The 21448-nt window shown below is 40.3% G+C and overlaps 1 protein-coding gene across 1 annotated transcript in view; it reads left to right on the top strand.

The window, feature by feature from the left end:
• The window catches only part of LOC124879942 (oxysterol-binding protein-related protein 10), a 140692-nt gene extending 121160 nt beyond the window's left edge, over positions 1–19532 (top strand). The window contains exons 8-13 of the mRNA XM_047384804.1: positions 824–973; positions 1047–1545; positions 8833–9019; positions 12299–12481; positions 14900–15053; positions 18429–19532. Of these exons, the coding sequence (XP_047240760.1) occupies positions 824–973; positions 1047–1545; positions 8833–9019; positions 12299–12481; positions 14900–15053; positions 18429–18473 (1218 nt within the window). The 3' untranslated portion in view covers positions 18474–19532. The remainder of the gene's footprint in view (positions 1–823; positions 974–1046; positions 1546–8832; positions 9020–12298; positions 12482–14899; positions 15054–18428) is intronic.
• Positions 19533–21448: the final 1916 nt, after the last annotated feature.

The raw sequence follows: 21448 nt of genomic DNA, 5'->3' as shown, positions 1-21448 counted from the left end.
AAAGAAACATGTACACCCAATACTTTTTCCTTGTGTTTTTAGCAGTGTCCAGGGGAAGAGCACGTGCCTGACTGCATTGTGTCAAGTGTAAAGTTTGGTGCAGAAGGGGTTGTGGTATTTGGCTGTTTTGTGGGAGTTTGACTCTGCCCCATGGCTCCAGTGAAACAAACTCTTAAGGTTTCAACATGCTAAAACGTTCTGGACAATTTCCTGCTCCCACGTTTAGGGGAAAGAGTTTGGGTATGATCCCTTCCTGTTCCAATAAGACACATGTGCACAAAGCAAGCTCCATAAAGACATGGGTGAGCAGGTTTTGTGTGGAAAAACTTGCAGAGACTCTAAGCCAGGCCTTATCTACCAACATTAGTGTCTGACCTCACCAATACACTTCTGGGCAACTGGTCAAAAATTCCCATAATGCTCTCCTAAACCTTGTAAAGAAGGCTGGAAGCTATTCAAATGGTGGCCTCACATCACATTAAACCCTATGGATTTAAATGGGATGTTACCCAAATTCATGTGCGTATGAAGGCAAGCGACACAATACTTATACAGCGTGTGTGACTTGTACCTCTAAAGTAAATAACACATTTAAAATTCCCACAAATTAATATACAGCACTGTATGTAAATCAGTGTTTCTAATCTGTTCTTGCCTCCCTTTATGTCTTGAGTAAAATAATTAATCAAGACCTCTTTACAAGACTGCAGAAATGTTTAGCTTCTTGGAAATGAAATAAAAAGATAGAGTTTGGTTTCAAACTTCTTGATGGTCAATTTAGATTGAAAAGGTAAGGGTTTGTATTTTCTTCTTATTTTGACAGCACCACCCAGGGAAGGAAGACATCAGTCCTAGTGAGGAGGTGACAGATACGGAGGACAATGAGGAGGAAGATCTGGGTGTTCTGGACGACCAGCGGAGCGTCATTCTCCACCTGCTCTCCCAACTCAAACTGGGGATGGACCTCACGCGGGTGAGACACCTCCTGCCTCTTCACGTCTACAGCTGAGACACTACAGAGTTTCTAACCTGTCTCTTCTCCATAGGTGGTGCTGCCCACCTTCATTTTGGAAAAGCGATCCCTGCTAGAGATGTATGCCAACTTCATGGCCCACCCTGATATGTTTCTGTCGATCACAGCTGGGGCCACAGCCGAGGACCGAATCATCCGCTTTGTGGAGTACTACCTGACTGCTTTTCATGAGGGACGGAAAGGCGCCGTGGCCAAGAAGCCCTTCAACCCAGTGCTGGGGGAGACATTCCACTGTTCCTGGGAAGTACCTCGCGATAAAGTTAAACCTTTGGTCAGATCAAACCAAGGGCCGACTCGGGAATCAGGCAGGGGATCCAACAACTCGCAGCAAGGGGAAGATTCACCCGAAGGTTCCTACAGAGTCCGATTTGTCGCAGAGCAGGTGTCCCATCATCCACCTGTGTCTGGGTTTTACTGTGAGTGCCGGGAGCGGCAGATGTGCGTCAACGCTCATGTGTGGACCAAGAGCAAGTTCATGGGCATGTCTGTGGGAGTGTCCATGGTGGGAGAAGGTAGGTCAGACCACCATAACACATCTTATCCACTATATAGGGGAATCACAGTTTAATGTTGTAGGCTAATCACAAGACAGATTTGTCTACTGCTGTTAACCTGTTCAATAATTCTGGTCTATCTGAAAGTAAATGTGGCGCACAGGAAAAAACTAAAGTTTAAAAGTCCAGCACTGAATGGTTCCGTTTTTTTTTGTTGTTTCAGTTAGTTTGCCCTTAAAGTGAAGCACAGTAAAAGGCAGAGGAGAGCTGTAGTGATGTGGTACTCGAGAGCAATCATTTTAAAAGTCCTGTCTCGCTCTACATACACTAAAAAAATCAGATTTTGTTTCATTGTTTGGAGCAACAGCTATAGTATTGTGATAACAGCAATAGTCTTGAAAGATGTCTCATGTTGTTTCAGATTTGAACTTCATTTTCCTCTTGGTTTTCACTTGTTCTCGGGTCAGATGGTCTTGACCTAAAACACTGGAGGGCTATTTAAATACTCCCAATGTGGAAAAAAATCTAACTAAATCAGACATAACATGGTAAACACTCACAACTCAACCGGTAGTTAGACGGGTTGAACACATGCTGGTGCCTAATAACTGTTTCAAGGCTCCTTTAACTATAAATATATTTTTTTAATTATTAGACTGAACTATATTAATTTCAGAGGTATTTTCTAAATATAACAAATGTTTTCATTAAAGGAAATGTCCTTTCCAGCCTGTCAGGCATTTAATTGTCAGATAATGTTTATGATTCCTTATTTTCCAAAAGAAATCTGATGCTTTGTGGAAAAAATATCTATTATCCCCGAACCTTTGAATGAAAAGACTGCAAAGACAACAGATATTAGTGTGACAACCATTTCAAAAAATGTTAGGTTTTCCTATGTTTGAGAAATAAAAAGTGGCAAAAAACTGCAGTCTCAGCTGAGAAGAGGCAGCTTTGTAAGAAGGGACTCGGCAATCCGTCTGCATCTAAAGGAAAAACATCCTTACATAATAAAAACGCCACTATGCCGTGTCCCCTGATTTCAGCTGCTTCTGGATAAAAACACCAGAACACACTGAAGATGGCATCCAGTTGAAGAGAGCAGTAGTTTATCCATTATTCACAATGATGGAAACTGGAAGGGAGTTTGGATTAGAATACGACGAGGCAGTTGTCAGTTTATTTTGGTTCAAGTTTCATATGAAGATTAGTTAAAAGCTCATTATTTGGACATGTACCAAATATTTTAATCATCATTTTTTTGTTTAAAAGGTGGGACTCATGTTCTACTGTGAACAGCCATTTAGACTGAGCCATTTGTCTAATCCTAATGCTTATTTATTTGGTCGGAAATTTACTGGCAGTTTATGAAAGAGCAGTTAATGTTGGAACGTTTAGGTCAGTTTAATAAGAATACCCAATTCCTATTCTTAACAGTAATTCTCCAAACATTACATTTTATGGTATTTTGTTTTTGGTGTGGGAAGACAAAATATTAACTACAAATCCAGAAAACACATTGCATTAGAGTCCAAAATTGATCTGCATGTTATTGAGTGAAAAGGGTATTTGATTTGCCAATAATAGATGACTTAGAGCTTGGTGTAAAATACCATTATTGACAAGCACAGCAGCAAGAAGCTTTCTGTAGCTGAACACCAGGTTTGCACACATCTTAGGTGGGATTTTGGTCCACTCCTCTTTTACAGAAACTAAGATCCTTCAGGTTGACAACAAGTTCCAGTTCCCTTCACAGATATCTGAAGGACTGAGGTCCAGTTGGACCACTCCATGACTTTCATGTGATTCTTCTTTAGTGTTTTCTGTTGCCTTTATGTGCACGTTGAGTTATTGTTAAGCCGGAAGAACCATTCATGACCCATCGTCAGCGTGCTAACTGATGGAAGAAGGTTGAAACCCAAGATTGTTTGGTACGTTGGCCAAAATGTGTGTCTTCCGCATTAAATAAAAACTGAAAGAGTTGTGGAGTATTTTGCCATCACCATTTTTTATTCTGGTATCAAACTAAAAATGTTTAGAAGAATATTGTTAACATTCAGTGTGCTGATTGACTGTAAGTGAGAATACCGAGCTTCTCACACCTGCAGTTTCCCTATAAGAAAATATAGAGACCTGAAGTAATGAAGGAAAAATCTGGAGGATTTTGTGACGTAAATTTAAAGAAAAATAAAATAAATATGAATAATAGTAATAATACTAGAGATACGTCTAAGTATAAAATACTTTGAAGTTGCAACTTGGGATATTATGTGATAGGCCAAAACAAACTAGTGCATAATTAGTAAGTGGAAGGAAAATTATATCTTTTTTAATTTTTTACAAATAAAAATCAAAAAAGTGTGCCAGTGTGATATTTAGGCACCCTTCCTTCTGATCAACTGTTGCAAGCAGTTGCTTCAGAGGTCAACTAATCATTAATTTGAGTCCAGCTTTATGTAATTCATTCCAAGTATAAATCCAGCTGTTCTGTGAAGGCATTAGTGGTTTGTTAAAGAATATTAATGGACAAACAGCATCAGGAAGAACAAGGAACAGGTTAGGAAAGTTGTGGAGAGGTTTAACGCAGGGTTAGGTTTTAAAACAATATTCAAAGCTTTAAACATCGCATGGAGCACTGTTTAATCCATCATGGGTCAGAAAAGAAGAGCAATAACCAGAGAACCAGCCAAGAGTCTGTTAACTCTGGAGGAGCTGCCGAGATTCCTAGCCTAGGTGGGAGAATCTATTGACAGGACAATTACTTTTGCAGCCAACAAATCTGACCTTTGTGGAAGAGTGGTTAAAAAAGCCACTGTTGACAGAAAGCCATAAGAAGCCCTGTTAAGTGTTAGTTACAGGACATGTAGGAGACTCAGCAGACATGTGGAAGAAGGCGCTCTGGTCATTTGAGACCAAAATGTTACTTTTTTAGTCCACATTTTAAAACTATGTGTAGAACCCTGTTCTTTCAACAGTAAAGCCTGGTGGTGGCAGCATCATGCTGTGGGAGTCTTTTCTTCAGCAAACATTGATGGGATGCTCACTGTATCACTTAGCAGATTATTTACATTGTTTAAAATAAACCTTTAAACTGTAAACAGCCTTTATTTAAAAAACAAAATCCTTCTATCCATCGTTTGTCTTTACATGCTTATCTGTGCTTCTTATGAAAACATGAATTATATAGGCATAAAAATAGGAGTTTCATTTAAAAACTGTATGAACGTTTGGCGTTATAACAGTGGCTTCCTCACTGATCAGTAAACTCGGTTATCTGCCTTCTTCCTCTCCCTATTGGGATATAATGGTGTGTAAGTAAAATAATGCTTCCAGAATCCATTTTCTACATATTTGATACTGTAGCATTCATAAATTAATCTCCAGCTAGGCCAAACTGCCACAGATGTTTCTGTTGGGCATATTAAGAAACTCTTCTAAATTTACCTAAATGCCACTCAGATGTTAAAGTAATGACCCAATAATAATGCTACTTTATCTCACACTATGTTCTGTCTGCACCCATGAATATTTGTGGGTGACACAAGGGAGTGGGCCCTATCTCCATGGGCCCAGTCCTTGAGACCCATTTTCCTGCAACGTTTGGACACATCCCTTCTCCAACACACATTCACTTGGTTAAGGCGCGTTGGAGAAGGGATGCATCTAAAAGTTGCAGGACTTTAGCTCTCGAGGACTAGACTTGGTAACCCCTGACCTTTCTTCTGAATGTTTCAGCTTATATTTATTTAACCACTCGATGCCACTCATGGACTGAGTATAGAGTATTGAACTTTTAGCCCAAGATGGTGATTATTAGGGCAAATAAAGGGTTTTATTTGGAGTCTCACAGCCTTTCCACTCATTTTCAGTCCAGATCTTGTAAACTATGTACACCAGATGAGGTGCAAGGATCTAAAAGTTACAGAGACAAACGGAAAACCAAATGTTCAGAGCAGGAGGTGACACAGGACGTGGAGATGCAGCATCCTTCATTACTGCTTATAGCAACCAGAACATTGTTTTTGTGAGAGGCTGTTAGAAGATCTAAATTAATTAGGTTCTTTAAGCTTTGTGTTTTGTGTAGAAACATCATCACTTTGAGTTTAGAAACATATATGAGCCTAAAAGATCAGTAAGAACGTGGTTTAACAAACCGGATCAAAAATGAGTTTCTGATTCCAGGAAAACAAAACTTTTACATTAAATTTATTTTAATAAAAAAATTGTAACATGACTAGATTAAAAAGAAGGCAACATGGATGTTTTCAGGGGAATTTTTTCAAATAAAACCAGAACTGGCTAATATTAAGGCCAGAACAAGACTTTAAGAGTTGAGACCCAGTTAAATTCAGAAGCAAAGCAGAAAAGTACTGTATCTGGAAATCAGAAGGGCTCCTGAAACTCTGCCGCTTTCTCCTTTCCCATCCAGTCCTTGTACCTGACCATGGCTGGTGCTTGAAAGATTAAGGGGATAAGGGGTGGACAGAAGAAAAATATTGGAAAAAATCTATTCTCAGCAGATGAACGGTATCTGCTAGTCATGTAAAAAAAAAACGAATTTCAGCCTGTTAAAGGGCCTAATTTTAAGTTTAAGTGACGCATAATTTAGATTTAAGCAAAAAACATTCCTCTTCCCGCATTTCATTTCTCTGAAAATGACCAGGTACAAAATTAATTCAGACACTTCATCTACAGAAGCCTTTCTTGTGTATTTATAATCCCACAGCTTCAGGCTGTTGTTAACACTGAAAAGTATATCTCTAACAAATCCCCTCTGTTGTTTCCTTCTCACAGTGGCACCACACGCAGATTTCCCCTCCTGCAGCAAAATACAGCCTCACAAGTGGTCTCCTGTAAGCATGCAAGAACAGAAAACTATTCAGAAAGCATAGAAAGCTTGTTTATTGCACGATATCTCCATGATGCTCAAGTCACATGTGTTGAGGGGTTGGATCATGGCCTTTTCTATTGAAAACCCTTGAGACAGCCTGGGTGAGAAGATTATTACAGAACTAAACTAGTTGAGCTTTTTTTGGACATAAAGTTGCTCCTGTAGTACAGTGTCTCCTGGATTTATACCCCTTAACATGTCCAAATATTATCTAAATTGCCTCCATAAACTTCAATATATTTGAGATTATTGGTGACAAACCAACACTAAATAATGAAAAACTGCTATGTGAGCTCAAGCTCAGTCATATTGGATGGAGAGGGTCTGTGAACATTAATTTTGGCCACATATTCTCAGTTGAATTTAGGTCTGGACTTGGACTAGCCCATTCTATGCTCGGATCCAAATTATTTCACTGTAGCCCAGACTGTTTGGGGTCATTCTCTGGCATGAAGGTGATCCTCCAGTCGTTTGCAGACTCCAAGAGGTTTTCATCCAGGATTGTCCTGTATTTACCTCCATCCAGCTTCTCGGTCATTGCTGAAGAAATGCATCCCCAGCATAATGCTGCCAACGCCATATCTCACAGTAGTTTTAAACAGATTGCATGTTGCAAACTCATGGACTGGGACTTCGTATTTCACTCTTCCATAAAGGCCAGATTGTGGAGTACACAACTAACTGTTGTGTCAACAAATTCTCCAACCTAAGCTGTAGGTTGCTACAGCTCCTCCAGAGCTACCACTGGCCTATTGGTTGCATCTGTGGTTAATGCTCCCCTTGCCTGACCTGTCAGTTAAGGTGGACGGCCATGTCCTGGTAGGTAGAGAGATGTCATATTTGTAATCATTTCTGATTAACAAATCACTTCCCAAACTAAAGACAAGTCATTTTCTTTCATTAAGTTTTCTTTAGTGCCTGCAAGTGAAAATCCTGTAGTTATTGATATTTTGTTCAAACAATTGAAATCATCCACCTCAGTTAAATTTGGGCGCCTCACTCACATCAACTGATGCTCCTGCAGTTGTATTACAACTTGTCAACACGTTTCTCTGTTTTCTTGTAAGCACACCTTGTGCAGCTGTTTCACAGGGATCTTTAGGGACAGAAAAATATCTCAATTTCAGTTGCAAGTCTACTCTTTTTCATGTTGTCATCTTGGAACCATCATTTATTGCATATGTTGAATATATCCAGTAAATGCTGTGTAATTCAGTTGGGAAAGGTTAAACATACCAAGCTTATAACTGGACCTTACCTGATTTAACCGGATTTTTATATTTCATATTATTTTGCTGCCACATCCTTTTTTGTGCCTGCTGGGTTGCATCTAGACACACATTTATTGTACACACACACAATTTTTTGGCCATTAAAATAAGCATAGTGTTGAGGATTCAGTTTTACTTCTCCACCAAATCAAACTCACGCATTGACTTGGTCTCTCCAACGCTAACTCTTGCTATTTTTGCAGCAGCAAAGGTATGCTTTGTTTTGTTAAATATGTTTTGATATTCTCTGTGTGCCGTCATTAAGATTCCTAAATCAATTAGTGAGAAATGAGCTCTTTGAGCGCTTCTTATTTCCTCCCGTTGCCATGGTGAATCGTGTTATCTGCCTGATGAGGGCTTTTCATATGATCTCTCTCATGCTTAACTCAGGGTTGACTTGACTAACTCAGGTGTTGCCACCTCTTCTGAAATGGAAAACCCTGAGTATCACAGAGCTGAGTAGGTCTACTCAGAGTATCTGCTTTCTACTCTGAGCTTGCTAGCCCTGCTTTCTGAAACAGGCCCCTGGTGTTCTTGGTCCTTATGATGCTGTTTGTTCATTATTGTTGTCCAACAAACCTCTGAGGTCTTCACAGAGCAGCTGGATTTATCATGAGATTAAATGACACACAGGTGGACTATATTTGGTGAATAGGCCATATTTAATTTTATTTTGTGGTTTCAGACTCTTGGGGAAAACATTACAAGTTTATGCCACACTTTTCAAATTTTTTTTGTTGCTAAATTGTAAAAGCAATTTAACTTTCCCTTGTGAACATAAAATCTCTATAGAGCGCCTTAAAGTCTGTGGCGACAAAATGTGAACAAGTTGTAGAAGAATTAGGTTTTACGGTGGGTATCATAATGCTAATTATACATGTTATGTGAGATCATTAAACATGCTTTATTTTCTGTGTAGCCCAGCTTGTTCCACAATGTAAAGTGGTGACACAAACGTATTGCATAAGTATTCAATAGTAGATGACTAATTATGTATTTAATAATTGAGAGAAATGAAAGATTTGTAGATTGAAAAAGTTATTCCTCGTCACTTTTACAAAAACTGTTTCCTCTCACGGGTCGCCTAATGAATCTAGGTGCTTACATGCACATACATCTCACCTCCACTCCTCTTCCTCCCAGGAGTCCTGTGTCTCCTGGAGCACGATGAGGAGTACATCTTCACTCTGCCCTGCGCCTACGCCCGCTCCATCCTCACCGTCCCCTGGGTGGAGCTGGGAGGCAAAGTCTCCATCAACTGCATTAAGAGCGGCTACTCAGCCACGGTGACCTTTCATACAAAGCCTTTCTATGGTGGGAAGGTGCACAGGTGAGCCTTTTTTAATAGACTCTGACAGCTTTTATACATCCATCTCACTGTGAGAAAAGACTCCAGGCTGCTTCTTATCTCTGACTCTTCATTCATAAAAGCTCCACATGCTGAGGAAGATTATTCCTTTGTTAGGCTGTCTGACTTTTTAATTTATGCCCTCTACCTCGTAATAGAGGTTGTAGACTGACAGCAGCAGCATGAATAGAGTTTATTTTCCACTGCTGATTCTCTATTATTCTGGTTTTACTTTAACTTGGCACAATAAAATGTTATTTTTCTCTCAAGAGCTTTCAGAACAGGCGTATGTTCGCACAATTAAATTGAAATTCATTAGAAACATCTAACACGTGTTTTAATACGATTTACTTTCTCAGAAATATTCTAACTCTTAAAAAAAATAACACTGAGTTGTGAAACCAGTTCATTACACACACTGGAAACCAGATATTTATTGTATTTAATAGGCCTCCCTGACATTAAATCAGACTTGACATTTTCTGTTTTAGGTCAGTTAGGATTACCAAATTAATTTCTAATTGTTAAATGCTAGAATATATGACTACAATTAATAATGGACCAAGATTGCAATACCTTTAAACAATTTTGGAGTCTTGGCTTTGTAGCTTCTAATAGGTAAATTCATAACAATTGAGTTTGTGTCCAGATGCCTGAAGGTCCCATGTTCCTCTATTTAAATAATCATATGATGTTATCATCAGGATGTCCAGCCATGGAATGAGACAGGTTCTGTGACCCAGAGGGGTGTGAAATGTGTGAATTGACACCAGAACCAACGCAAAAGACCTTGTGAAGATCTGAAGCTAGTAAGAAAGAGTCATTATCAACAGTGGAACAAACCAACATGGGCTGAAAGGCCACTCAGTGAGGAAGAAGCCATTACTCCACAAGCAATATAAAAAGAAAAATATACAGGTCTTTCTCAAAATATTAGCATATTGTGATAAAGTTCATTATTTTCCATAATGTCATGATGAAAACGTAACATTCATATATTTTAGATTCATTGCACACTAACTGGAATATTTCAGGTATTTTATTGTCTTAATACGGATGATTTTGGCATACAGCTCATGAAAACCCAAAATTCCTATCTCACAAAATTAGCATATCATTAAAAGGGTCTCTAAACGAGCTATGAACCTAATCATCTGAATCAACGAGTTAACTCTAAACACCTGCAAAAGATTCCTGAGGCCTTTAAAACTCCCAGCCTGGTTCATCACTCAAAACCCCAATCATGGGTAAGACTGCCGACCTGACTGCTGTCCAGAAGGCCACTATTGACACCCTCAAGCAAGAGGGTAAGACACAGAAAGAAATTTCTGAACGAATAGGCTGTTCCCAGAGTGCTGTATCAAGGCACCTCAGTGGGAAGTCTGTGGGAAGGAAAAAGTGTGGCAGAAAACGCTGCACAACGAGAAGAGGTGACCGGACCCTGAGGAAGATTGTGGAGAAGGGCCGATTCCAGACCTTGGGGGACCTGCGGAAGCAGTGGACTGAGTCTGGAGTAGAAACATCCAGAGCCACCGTGCACAGGCGTGTGCAGGAAATGGGCTACAGGTGCCGCATTCCCCACACCTGGGCTACAGAGAAGCAGCACTGGACTGTTGCTCAGTGGTCCAAAGTACTTTTTTCAGATGAAAGCAAATTCTGCATGTCATTCGGAAATCAAGGTGCCAGAGTCTGGAGGAAGACTGGGGAGAAGGAAATGCCAAAATGCCAGAAGTCCAGTGTCAAGTACCCACAGTCAGTGATGGTCTGGGGTGCCGTGTCAGCTGCTGGTGTTGGTCCACTGTGTTTTATCAAGGGCAGGGTCAATGCAGCTAGCTATCAGGAGATTTTGGAGCACTTCATGCTTCCATCTGCTGAAAAGCTTTATGGAGATGAAGATTTCATTTTTCAGCACGACCTGGCACCTGCTCACAGTGCCAAAACCACTGGTAAATGGTTTACTGACCATGGTATCACTGTGCTCAATTGGCCTGCCAACTCTCCTGACCTGAACCCCATAGAGAATCTGTGGGATATTGTGAAGAGAACGTTGAGAGACTCAAGACCCAACACTCTGGATGAGCTAAAGGCCGCTATCGAAGCATCCTGGGCCTCCATAAGACCTCAGCAGTGCCACAGGCTGATTGCCTCCATGCCACGCCGCATTGAAGCAGTCATTTCTGCAAAAGGATTCCCGACCAAGTATTGAGGGCATAACTGTACATGATTATTTGAAGGTTGACGTTTTTTGTATTAAAAACACTTTTCTTTTATTGGTCGGATGAAATATGCTAATTTTGTGAGATAGGAATTTTGGGTTTTCATGAGCTGTATGCCAAAATCATCCGTATTAAGACAATAAAAGACCTGAAATATTTCAGTTAGTGTGCAAAGAATCTAAAATATATGAATGTTAAATTTTCATCATGACATTATGGAAAATAATGAACTTAATCACAATATGCTAATATTTTGAGAAGGACCTGTAAAATATAAAAGGGTGCATTCACAGCTGCCACTTTTGGTCCACTTTAAACGAACCAGAGTTTGTTCCTCATGTTGGTCCGGACGTTTTGTGCAGGTGTGAATACACTCAAACAAACGCTGGTCCGAACCAAACAACCGGACCGAGACCCACTTTTTGAGGGGGTCTCGGTCTTTGGGGATCCAAAGCAAACAAATGAGATACAAGGTGGCTTAAATGTAACAGAGTCATCGTTTTTGTGCAGCAATCACAAAACACGGATCTCAGTCCCAAAGAGCCAAAAAGGAGTGTGAGCAAGGAGGCCCACCAACCCGACCCAGTTCTGTCAGGAGGAATGGGCCAAAATCCCAGCAAACTGTGTTGCTCCCAAAATGTGAAATGAAAATTTTACTATGAAAATGTCTGTAAACTCATTATTCTGGCACTTAGCAAAGTTTTGGTATTGAGCTGTTTGGGGACTGCAGATAAAAAATGGCCAACTCGTTTTTTTACAGTGTATGTAAATATCAGGGTTCAACAGTGATTCATATGTGGTTCTTTGCTTTTGGACCCTATCAACATTAACATTACTATTAGAATTTATGAGGTTTTTGAATGGTTATAGGTCAGAGTTGATCACAAAACGATAAAAAAAAAAAACATGCAAAGGAGAACATCCTAACAAATGATTGCTTCTGGTCATTTCTGTACATAAAGTTTGTTTTCTGAAACTTAATGGTACATTGAAGAAGTGTTAAAAATTATTTTCACTGACGGATCTTCTTTACTTTAACCTACAGGGTGACAGCAGAGGTGAAACACAACCTGACCAACACCATCGTGTGCAAAGCGCAGGGCGAGTGGAACGGCACGCTGGAGTTCACCTACAGCAGCGGGGAAACCAAAGTGATCGATACGTCCAAACTTCCCGTCATCAGGAAGAGGCTGCGACCTGTGGAGCGGCAGGGCAGGATGGAGTCCAGGTAAAAACAAACCATCAGTAGGTTGAGATGACATATAATTAAAAAGTATTAATTTAATTCGTCATTTTACAACCTTGAATGTATTTTTTTTTTAGGATTGTGTGGGATAAACCAACTCAAAGTAGCTCAATTATCAAGTGGAGGCAAAAAGAAAGAAGTGTGGCGTCCATTTTGTATTAAGCCTTCCTGAGTCAACACAGAGAACCAGCTTTCACTTAACTTAGATACAAGTACTTTGGGCTAGGTCTCTATACATGTAGAGACTGACATTTTTGCCAGTTCTTCAGGTCAATCAGATTTTCAAGTCTTGCCACAGATTCTCCATTGTACTTAGAATGGACCAATCAAAGTTCAAACCTAATAGATGAATATGATTTGATTAAAACCATTCGGTTGTAGCTCTGGCTGTATGTTTATGTTGTCCTGCTGGAAGGTGAACCTCTGCCATTCTTTGTCCCTGGATTGTCCCGTATTTAACTAAATTCATCTTCCCAAGCAGAAGAAATCAGCATGATGCTTCCACCACTTTGTTTCACAATTGGAATGGTGCTCTCAGGGTGATGTGATGTGTACACACCCCTGAACACTTAATTTTACCTGTGGTTTGAATAGTTTATGGTGGTCTCATGTGACCAAAGCTCTTTCATCCAAACGCTTACTTTCTCTATGCCTACATGGCTTATGGCTTTCTTCTTACCATCTTCTATAAATTCCAATAGTTGCTGCATTGACAGATTGTCGCACCTGAGCGGTGAATCTCTGCAGCTCCTCCAGAGTGGTCTTGGTAGATATGCAGTTGTAACATACTCTTTCAGTTTCAGCCGTGTTCCTTGGTCTTCATGATGCTGTATGTTCTGTTTTCTAAAATCCATCCGAGGCTTTCACAGAACTTTGATTGATCGAGACAAAAATGCACACCATTTACCATCACCTTTGAAAGCAGTTGGAGGCACTTATTAAGGGGTACTAAAAACACATGCATGCCACATTTTAAGATTTTATTTTTACTAGATTGAAGTTTGCGGTTGTAACATGACAAAATGTAATATTAATACCTCTACTATAAATCACAGAGGTCATGGTCACAAAGAGAATTCACATCAATGAAACACAAAGTAATCATGTTGCATCTCAATGACACTAGATGAGCAGGGAGAGAAAGAAACCTTTTATTAGACTCTGTTTAGTTACAGTAAAAGTTCTCACCATGCTGGCTCAGACTAAAAAAAAGTGTAATGGAGATATGGTCTTCTGAAGTTCAGCTTTAAACGGAACATATTATGCAAAATCCACATTTTTACCCCTTAAATACATTTGTTGTGTACTTGGAGTCTGTAGGAGTGCAGGGAAGTTTTATTTAGTCTCTCCAGGTGCTGTGTAGATTTCTTTATATTCTATTTGGGTCGTATTTTTCAGTCCGTTCAGTTTTCTCTCTATCATCTGTTATGTTTTTCCAACGGTTACGTCAAAGTATTTGCTGCTTAACAGTTAAACAAGGTCATGGACTTTCGGCTGATCAATTTCGCATATCTGCCCTATTTATTTCTACGATTTTGTCGTCCAAGCTCCAGGATGCCAATGCTGAAAGATGACTTGGGTTTGGTTATTGGGTGTATCAACCCACAAAATTCATTAAACCGTCCCCCAGCATCAGAACCGCTTCAAAGTGCCTGGTTATATTTTATTTTTCACGAAATGTTCCCACATCAGTGGGGAAATTCCTATTTCGCCACTTCAAGGATGAGTTCCTTCAGCAACCTCCTCCAGTATCAAGAAGGATTTGCCGAAAGACTTCATCTGACTAAGGGGTTCCTTCTGTTCATGGAAGTGACGGACGCAGCAAAGCAGGAAGCTGCAAGTAACGATGAAATGACAACACACTTTATTTTAGACATGAATTTATTGTTAATATGACATCCTGGCCATTGTTTGGAAAGCAGTAGCGTCGTGCCTTCTGCTGATGTTGGCGCTGTGCTGCTTTTAGCTCCTCGAGGACAGAACCGTGCTGCATGTTTTGAATAAGACTATTACATAAACAGTTTAGCATTGTTTTTGTCTTGTTTAATTGTTAAACTACAAAATTGGACAAATGGGTTAAAGTACAGCGCTATTTGACCTGGAATTGGGCGGGGTGTGAGTGCCTCAGTAGCATTTAAAGAGACAGTGCCAAAACAAGTTAGTCTCAGACGCACCTCAGAACAGGTAAAAGAGGAGCCTGTGGAGCTACAATAACATGAGTTCAGACCAGATCATTGCAGTTCCACTTTATATACACCACCACTGGATGATTTAAGGGTGAAAAGGGAGAATTTAAATGCATGATATGTCCCCATTAATGTTTGTTACTGAACTAAATCGTGGGTTACACTTGGTTCAGAGTTCATAACCTTGTCCTTTTCCTTGTCCTTTGGTGTGCAGGCGGTTATGGCAGCATGTCACCAAGTCTCTGAAAGAAGGGAACATGGACGAAGCCACTGAACACAAACATAGGCTGGAGGAGAGTCAGAGGGTGGAGGAGAGGAAGAGAGCCGTGGATAACAAGCCCTGGAAACCAAAATACTTTACTAAAGAGGTACAGATATCTGAGTGACACCTCGAGTTTGGGTGGGCCCTTAGTGCTTAAAAGGCCAGTTTAGTTTTTTTGTCAGTATGTTCTTCACAGGAAGAGGCATTGTAAACTTGTTTAGTTTGAAGAAAGTTTTCAGGGGCAAAAATCTTTTTCTTATTGCCTCAATTCATAGCACTTCAACAGAATAAATTAACATCCAGTTATGCACTGTAATTCAGTTATTTATATAGCGCCAATTCACAACACATGTCGTCTCAAGACACTTCACAAAGTCAACTCAAGCGAATCATACGGATTTCAAGTCAGGTTCATACATTTCAATTAATCCTAACCATTGAACGGTGCAGTCAGCTTCAGTTATTTATTCAAATTAGATAAAAAGTTTTTCTATCTAAGGAAACCCAGCAGATTGCATCCAGTCAGTGACTTGCAGCATTCACTCCTCCTGGATGAGCATGTAGAGACAGTGGACAGTCACTGGTGTTGACTTTGCAGCAATCCCTCATACTGAGCATGCATGTAGCGACAGTGGAGAGGAAAAACTCCCTTTTAACAGGAAGAAACCTCCAGCAGAACCAGAACCAGGCTCAGTGTGAGCAGCCATCTGCCACGACCGACTGGGGGTTTGAGAGAACAGAGACACAAAGAGAACAAAGAAGCACTGATCCAGGAGTACTTTCTATGGGAAGGAAAAGTAAATGTTAATGGATGTAGTTCCTTTAGTCATTTCACCTAGAAAGAAAGAACAGATAAACTCTGAGCCAGTTTTCAAGGTTAGAGTCTGAAAGAGAGCACATAGAGTTAGTCACAGTAGAAGCTCAGTCAGTAGCCATGTCTAGGAGAGAGAAAGGGTTAAACACTAAAAGACAGGGCTATGTGGATCATTGGTAGAAGGTGAACATTAAGTTGCCAGCAGAAGCTCGGACGATTCCCCTCTCCAGAAAGGTGTCACAGGTAGACACAGAGCCAGGTCAGGTGTAGCTTCTAGGAAGAGAAAAGAGAGAACAAAGTTAAAAGCTGAAATAACAGCAAATAATGCAAAATTGGAGAGTAGTGTGAGAATGTAGCAGAGAGAGTGAAAGTGGTCATTATGTCCTCCAGCAGCCACCTAGAATCCAATTGGTCAAGATTATCTAAGAAAACCCACCCACTCATCAAGTGATGGACTTTACCACAATCCTTTACCAAGCATGTGGCAACAGTGAAAGAAAATGACTTCTGCTTTTATAGAGGTGGCCACCCCCACTGGGATTTAATTCATACAAGTTTAGCTGCAGATAACGCTGACTGTAGATAACGTTTATTTTAAACACTTATCCACATGTCAGTAAAACAAAGATGTTAAAATCAAATTGAAGCTAAAGGAACATGAATCCACCGTGTTGAAATGAAAATAGTTTTTACTTTAGTCAGCTTGGTGGAATACAGCTGGTACCATGTCATATAAAATCATATTAAATTAGATTATAATTTAGCATTACCAAAATCATAATTTAAACAGTATGATGTGGTTAAAATGTTGTTTCTTCCAAACAATTCTTGCAGTTTGAAGGAATTTTGTCTGATTTCTCCTGACAGAACTTGTTTAACTGGGTCATGTTTGTAACACGACTTGCTCTGACATTTTCAGCTCTGGAAAAAAAAAAGGACTTTGTATCAGCCACTCCAAAACACTAACTGTGTTGTCCTTTGGCCACTGATTGGACTGTACTCCCAGGGTCATTGTTCCTTTGGAAGACCCATTTGTGCCCAAACTTCAGCCTCTCCACATAATGTTCTTTCTTCATGACACCATCTGTTTTGAGAAGTGCACCAGTCTCTCCAGCAGCAAAACACACAAACCACATGATGCTACCACCCCTGTACTTTACACATGTGATGGTGATCTTAGGCCTGCAAGCTTCCCCTGTTTTCCTCCAGATGTAGTGATGGTCATTATGGCCTAATATTCAAAAATGCTTTATTGTCACTGCATGTATGACATACAACAAAATTTCTGAGTCTCTTCAAAAGAACAGCATACATTTACTTCCCCTCCCTACTCACATATACACACTTCATCAATAGGAAACAGGAAGAGAGCAGGTTTGAAAACAGGTAAAAGGTTACGACAAATCTGACTGTTGCATTCAGCTCACAGAGATTGTGGTTATATGAGTTTAGGAGGGGGAGAGAGTTCAGTGGTGGTTGTTGGGTAAAAACTGTTCCTGAGTCTGGCAGTGCATGTCTTTAGAGACATTCACCGTCTGCTGGAGGGTAGCAGAGTAAACAAATGGTGGAAGGGGTTTGTAAGGTCTTTCACAATGTTGTGAGCCGTATTGTGGCATCGAGGCTGTTAAATGTGCTCCAGAGGAGGTAGAGGAAGACCTATGATATCCTGAGCAGTTTTAACCACCTGCTGGAGAGCTGCTCTCCAGCAGTTCCCAAACCAGACAGTTATGCTGTATGTTAACACTTTCTACCGCTGCTCGGTAGCAGAACTCCAGCAGTTTGACAGACAGATAGACACTGTTATTAAAATATGCCCGAGTTTACAACCATTTAAGTTATTCACTGATGTTAATCCCCAGGAACTTAAAACGTCTAGTGGTCTGAGCTACTCTGACATCTGACAGCAATAATGATTTCCTTTTTTTTTTATGTTTAGAGAGTCCATGCACTTAATCTCTGGAGGCAACCTCATTCCTGTTTGAGATCGTTGTTGTCTGCCAATTTGATCATATTTGTGGGATGGAGAGGCTTGAATGTAAATGGCGGAGGAGCAGACTTAACTGATGAAACTAAAATAAAAGTACAAAAAAGGGGGAAGCTTGCAACCTGAGAACAGTCAAGTATGGTGGCGGCAGCATCATGTTGTCGGGGGAGTTTTGCTGAAAGTACGGACTGTACATAACTGTCGTGATGAGGAAAGAACATTACAAAAATACTGAAGTAACATCCCATGGGCACAAATGTCGTTCTAATCAACAATGGCCCTCAGCATACCACCCAGCTTCTTACTATCTGGCTTACGGACATTAAAGTCAGTTTTGGAGGGGCCAGCGCTAAAAAGGTTTGTATGAACAAGGTGGCCTACAACCCTGACCCGGTTACACCAGTTCTGTCAGGAGGAACACGTCAAAATTACAGCACATTACTCCAGGCAGATAATGTTTGATCCAAGTCATTTAACCAGATGCTGGAGAAATGTATGCAGACTTCTAAATTTGAATCAACATTTATCAAGCCAAATAAATGTTGGTAATCCTAACAGACCTAAACACTAAAATGAAGAGTTTTCTGTTTTAATGTCAGACAATGAGGAAAAAAATACATTTGTTCTTTTTATATAGTATGAAAATGTCTGGTTTTAACCATTGTAGGTTCTGTTCTGTGCAGGGAGACGGTTGGATCTACAACAACCCGCTGTGGAAGTCGACCTGACATCGGAACAACGGGCCTCATGTGAATAAAAACTCCAGACTCCAAGCTGAGGCCGGGACTCAAAGCGAAGAAGCGTTGTCCTCCACAGACCTTCAGGTTCATAGACAGTGGAGACAGACGACATATGAGAGGTGCCAAAGGGTTGTCCACCGTTAGAACCAACAGAACAGCTTCAGGACTGAGGAACACTTTTATAATGTTACTAGTCAAAGTACAATATTTCTATTTTTCACTTTGCTAAAGCCTTTATTTCCCTCCTTCCCACAGTGACGACATTTAGCACTTGTATTAGTTTGACTGATCATCAGTGTTGAAGCTTTAGAACAGATTGAGTCTTCTGTAACACCATACTGTAGCTGTAAATGACTTTGTTAATCAAGCACTTTTACCAGAAAAAATCAACTATTTTATACGTCACAGTGGCTTTTACTTCTCGGAGCTTTACAGAAATAAACGTTTAACCAGATTAAGTGATTTAGAGTCAAATGTGCTACGTTATAATATATATTATTACACGGTATTTTAAAGCAGCCTACTTAGACGGACCTGCTTGTTTTTGTCTGCACTCTGAATGTATCCGGGCACATTTTAAAACTCCTCACCGTAATCGTATTGACTGATTCTACATGTTTTCACTTTGGTTTTGTACAACTTAATTTAAAACGTCTCACTCAGTGGAAAAACAGCTGCCAAACAGAACATTTCCATTACTACCTCTCTGTTTGTGGCTCAAAGCTCCTGGGTCCACTTCTTCTGGTTTGTATCTGTAACCCCCAGATGACACTGGTGTAATAAGGCAGCAGCAGCCCCTCATACACACTGCCTGCTCCAGTTTGTGCTTCTCTTTAGGTTGCCCTTGTTGATTAATATGGATGAGGCGGTTTGAAGCAGCACCGCGTGCGTCGCTCCTAACATGTGGGGGGTTTGCTGGAAGGCTGCCTCTGAAGATGAGAGCATCTTCTACCAGAGGAGGATATGTACTGGTTAATACTATTCACAGCAGACAAACTATGTGGCCAACTTCCAGATTTTATAAAATAAAAGTAAACATGCAGATGATTTCTATTTTGCTGTGACTCTTTATTGCTTTATGAGCCTATTGTCAGTTTCAATCAGTCGTTCCCTAAAAGAGATAGTTTGCTTCTGCATTAAATTGTTACAAAAAGCATTGAAAAATATTTGCATTTTCTTCCCCATCGTTTGAAACATACAACCGTCTTCAACTACTCTGTTCTTTTTTTGGTATATTCACGCCTACTTTTCTTCCTGCCTTCCACTGTACGAATACCTGCCATAAATTCAAGGTGAAACTCAGTATTTTGTTTTAAAATCAACCTAAAGGATCTAGACCTCTGGAAAGTTATGTGCAGGAACCCTGAATTATTTGTGCAGAACAGTTGGTTCATTACAAACAACACTTCATGTGAAACTCATCTGTTGCAAAAGTATTGAGAATCCATCTGTTTTTATGCATTTTGTCACGTTACAAACTTAAAAGTACTTCATTGGGATTTTCTGTGATAGACCCATACCACGCAGTTCACATCTGTGAAGTGGAGGGAAAATGAAACGCCAGAAAAGTGTTTCATGCATTTGTATTCAGCTCGCTTTACCAAGATACCCCCAAATCAACTCCAGTGCGACTAATTGCCTTCAGATGTCACTAATTGAAGACCATCTGTGTGTAGTTTAATCTTCTAAATCCAGCTGTGACAGCCTCAGAGGTTTGCTGGAGAACATTGATGAACAACTCGCATCGTGAAGACCAAGGAACACCAAGGAGCAGACAGGGAGAAAGAAACAGAGAAGCAGCCGAGAGGCTAATTGTAACTCTGGGGAAGCTGTTGGGATCCACTGCTCAGGTGGGAAACAGGTCAACTATTAGTCGGGTACTCCACAAATCTGGTCTTGATCCGCAGTTTTAAAGTGGGACGTTTTCTACCAGCCTTTTATTTAAACTCATACCCGCCAGGGGGAACATGTCCTTCCCTCTCTGACAACTAAGGTCATTTTCTACCTTTTGTTCAAGTCTGTAAGAAATGTGGTTCTATGGCTCCAATAAATATTCTTCAACATTGGTTTAGGAGGGCTTAATCCAAACATGGACCACACTTTTTGAATTTTATTTGTGAAATATGTATCATTTTCCTTCCGCTTCACAATTTCGCATTACTTTGTATTGATCTACGACCCAAAATCCCACCAAAACACAGACGTTTGTGACACAATGTGTAAACGTTTAAGGGGTCTAAAACTATTTGCTCCGTATATTTTTCCATAATGTCCTCAATGTTCTGATCAGAAAACCGGTCTTCTTTCATCATAACAGAACCAAACTAAATGACTGGATTATAACTCCAGCATCGGCTCATAATTAAGGGTTTTAAGATTAAAAGTGTCAGAGAGAAAAGTTAGGTACATGTTTCTGTGCTTAAGCCTCAGCCGTGATGCTACCACACGTTGTAGGACTCCTGGTGGTAACCAGTCTACTAACCTGACAGGGCGTGGATAGGAGGAGGAGGCAGGAGATACAGGGTTTGAAGGTCATGCAAACCCTTCTATGTTCTGAGGTACCGGCATCAGGAGGGAGACTTGTCCCTGCAGCTGTTCTGAACGTCAAAGTAAGATCTACAGTAGAGGCAGTTCACAGCAGGGCAGTGAGTTGTAAACCAGATGTTTGGTGTTTTCCTCATCACCCAGAAGAGGCTTTGATGCTGATGAAAAGCAAAAAGCTATGACCTTTTCACATGAAATCAATATAACATCCTATTATCTCCGACTGATGAAAGCTGGGTTACAAATTAGACCCAAGCCTGAAATGATGCTGGATGCCAACAACTGCATTCAGGTTCTGGAGAAGATGCACCTCGATTTTATCTTTTGAAAATATGTTTTCCTAAGCAACATTTAAGCAGAGCAGTAAAGCTAAAAGAGATCAATATTGTTACTCCTGCCCACTGAGCATAAATCTCTGT

Source organism: Girardinichthys multiradiatus, chromosome 13 (genome assembly GCF_021462225.1).
Source record: "Girardinichthys multiradiatus isolate DD_20200921_A chromosome 13, DD_fGirMul_XY1, whole genome shotgun sequence".
NCBI lineage: Eukaryota > Metazoa > Chordata > Actinopteri > Cyprinodontiformes > Goodeidae > Girardinichthys > Girardinichthys multiradiatus.
The sequence above is the reverse complement of the archived record's forward strand: the minus strand, read 5'-3'. Positions and strand labels throughout refer to the sequence as shown.